Source organism: Austrofundulus limnaeus, unplaced genomic scaffold (assembly GCF_001266775.1).
Source record: "Austrofundulus limnaeus strain Quisiro unplaced genomic scaffold, Austrofundulus_limnaeus-1.0 Scaffold217, whole genome shotgun sequence".
NCBI classification, from domain to species: domain Eukaryota; kingdom Metazoa; phylum Chordata; class Actinopteri; order Cyprinodontiformes; family Rivulidae; genus Austrofundulus; species Austrofundulus limnaeus.
The window spans coordinates 50749-53569 of NW_013952619.1; the positions used below are offsets into that span (position 1 = coordinate 50749).

A 2821-nucleotide genomic window follows, 5' to 3' on the forward strand; every position below is an offset into this window, starting at 1 on the left:
CAGGAAACAGACATTTAATTATAAAACATGATTTATTTTATGTTAATCTGAATCAATTTAGTGTTGTTTGTAAATATATTTGACAGTTTTGTAGGAATGAACACGTTTGTAATGTTTGTTCAAAATAAACCTGCATCTTATGACTTCTGGAACATGTTTTGAATAAAATATTATCAGTAAAAACCTCAAATCATGTCCTTTCTAATAATCATTAGAATTCTAGAAGAACTTTAACTCTTGTTAAAGGATAACAGTTAAAAATGCAACTATCAAAAAAACTTCCTCCTGAAAATAATTTATTTACCACATTTTAAAGACTGATTATAATCTGGGCCCTTAAGGGTTAATGCTCCTGAACAGGTCTGTCTGACCTGCGGTGTGGTGTGTGTGAAAGAGGAGAGGAGCTCAGCTCGTGAGTCCAGCAGGACCTGTACAGCAGCTGATTCTGTCTGGATTTGAGTTCACAAACTACTCTGGTTACTTTTTAAAAGTTGAGGGACATTACAGCTGCACTGCTAATCAGCTCTATTTATAGAACATGAACAGACTTGCGGGAACCTGGTCACACGCGGGGTCTGTGTTGGTGATTCTAATAAATGAAAGTAACTAGAAGCACTCGGAGAGTGCAAACCTCTGCCAAGACCAATTTCCCCCATCCTGTAATAAGAGTTACAAAGGGGCACACCAATACTACAGTGCCACCTGCTGGACACTTTGAAACCCACGCCCTGTGAAAGCATCACAGCTTTGCCGATCTCAGAGTGTTAAAAGAAAAAAATTCTGTAGCCGCATCGTGATCCGCAATATTACCAAAATTTAAAGGTGTGTTCCTTGGCCCAGTACCCACATGCGGTAAAAATGTCATGACAATCCGTCCACAAATTTTTGAGTAATGTTGTCCACAGACAGAATGACAGAACGACAGACAGACGGACAGACATACACGGCCGAAAACATTACCTCACCCTTGGCGGAGGTAATTATTGATAAGGTGACCATGCTGTGGCTTCACCTGTCGCATTTTAATTTAAAGAAAGAAAAAGTAGCTTGCAAAGCTGTTGCATCGGTGCTACGTGATTAAAAAAGCAGAGTTTTCATCACGCGTCTAATCACACGCACACACGTCTTTCTATCTATGTGAGGACCACACACAGCACTCAGCCTCGCTCTGCGCCGTATTTTTTCCTCCCAAGTTTGGCGAGAGGTGGATATGGAGAGGCGCAAAAAATAGCTCGACTTGATTTGGCCTTATTTCAATAAAAATGCCTACATGCCGTGAAATTCTTAGAGGGGCGGGCCCCCCCGCCAACGAGACGGCCCGCCCCACCTTGTATAATGGTAAGGGAAACGCTGATGGTATTGAGTCAATATCAGTATGGTATCGGGGCACCCCTACTGTAAATGGTAAATGGACTGTACTTATATAGCACTTTTCTATCCATCCAGGACACTCAATCTGTGTCCTCATTTACCCATTCACACAGCACTCTACCAGATCTCCTGCAAAGCTAACATGTACAATTATCTATGGAGACTAATCAGTGCCAATCACATTCATACACTGCTGGGACACACAGCAGAGGCATTAGGGGTGACGTGTCTTGCCCAAGTACACAACAACTGAGACAGCTGGATAGGGGATCGAACCAGCGACCTTCCGGTTCCAGGACGACCCCACTCTGCCACACAGCCGCCGCCGTAAATGCTCATCGTTTCTCCATAAATTAAAAACTACTCAACACCTCACAGATCAGGTAAACAGGAACAATTCTTCTGTTCAGGTTCTTACCTGGTCTGTATGTGACCAGACAGTGTCTGCTCTCCGTCTCCACCTGGATGTCGGTGCAGCCGGCGCACTCCAGCGGCAGAATATGTGGTCTGTAGTTGGTCTCGTTCACCTGCTCCCAGAAGCAGGCCCCCTCCAGAGAGCCGGCGATTAGACCCCCGCAGGGGAAAGAGCTGGACGCTGCTCGTGGCACGTAGCAGAGAGACGCTACGGGACACCTGGAGACAAAGGGACACATGTAGGAAGCAGAACCACCACAGAACAGCTGAAGCCTGTGGTTCTGTGGGTGTACCTGGAGCGCAGCGGCTGGAGCTCCTGGATGTATGTGCTGGTGTCTCTGGTGTCGTAGAGGAGCACCGAGCCGTTACTCAGACCGGCATAGACGTAGTTAGTGTTGTCCAGACACCAGCAGCAGCTCCACACTGGTTTACCTGTGTTATACGTCTGAACCACCGTGTTGGTCAGCAGACTGCAAGCACACGACACAAACATCACATTACTGCAGGATGAGTCGCATCGTTTGTGTCTTCTTCAGTCTGTGGTTGTGTAATTAATACAGACTGTAGTTTCAAGCTGAGTTTTAGATGCTTTCTGGCCACATCTTTGATCCTAATTACACATGTTTTTAAAAATCCAACATGAATCCAACTCAGGTGATGTAACTGCATGTGATCCCACCCCCTTCAGCTACATTTAACAGGGTTCCTACAGTTTGAGGCAAGTTAAATTTAAGACTTTTTAATGCCAAGTGAAATTAAATTTAAGACCAATTTCATTATAAACTCAAATGACAATAAAAAAAATAAAAACTGTCAGAAACTCGTGACTCAAAGTATTTTTGGTTGAAGTATTCAAATATTGCTAATAAACCAATTGTTTTTATCCATATCTAACTATAGCAGAAACATTCTTAGCAGTCAGTTTTGAACTTAAAGTGTATCTTACCCCCCTGTGAAAAGATAACTCCGCCCCAAGGCGAAATTTGAAAAATGCATCAAAGTGGGTAGGGGAGGGGGTGTGGGTAGGGGAGTGGGG

At 44.1% G+C, this 2821-nt stretch overlaps 1 protein-coding gene across 1 annotated transcript in view; it reads right to left on the reverse strand.

The window, feature by feature from the left end:
* rfwd3 (ring finger and WD repeat domain 3) overlaps positions 1-2821 on the reverse strand; it is a 27092-nt gene that overhangs the window by 9032 nt on the left and 15239 nt on the right. Inside the window, exons 9-10 of the mRNA XM_014019339.1 lie at positions 2079-2255; positions 1790-2004 (exon numbers count right to left, since the gene is read on the reverse strand). Of these exons, the coding sequence (XP_013874793.1) occupies positions 1790-2004; positions 2079-2255 (392 nt within the window). The remainder of the gene's footprint in view (positions 1-1789; positions 2005-2078; positions 2256-2821) is intronic.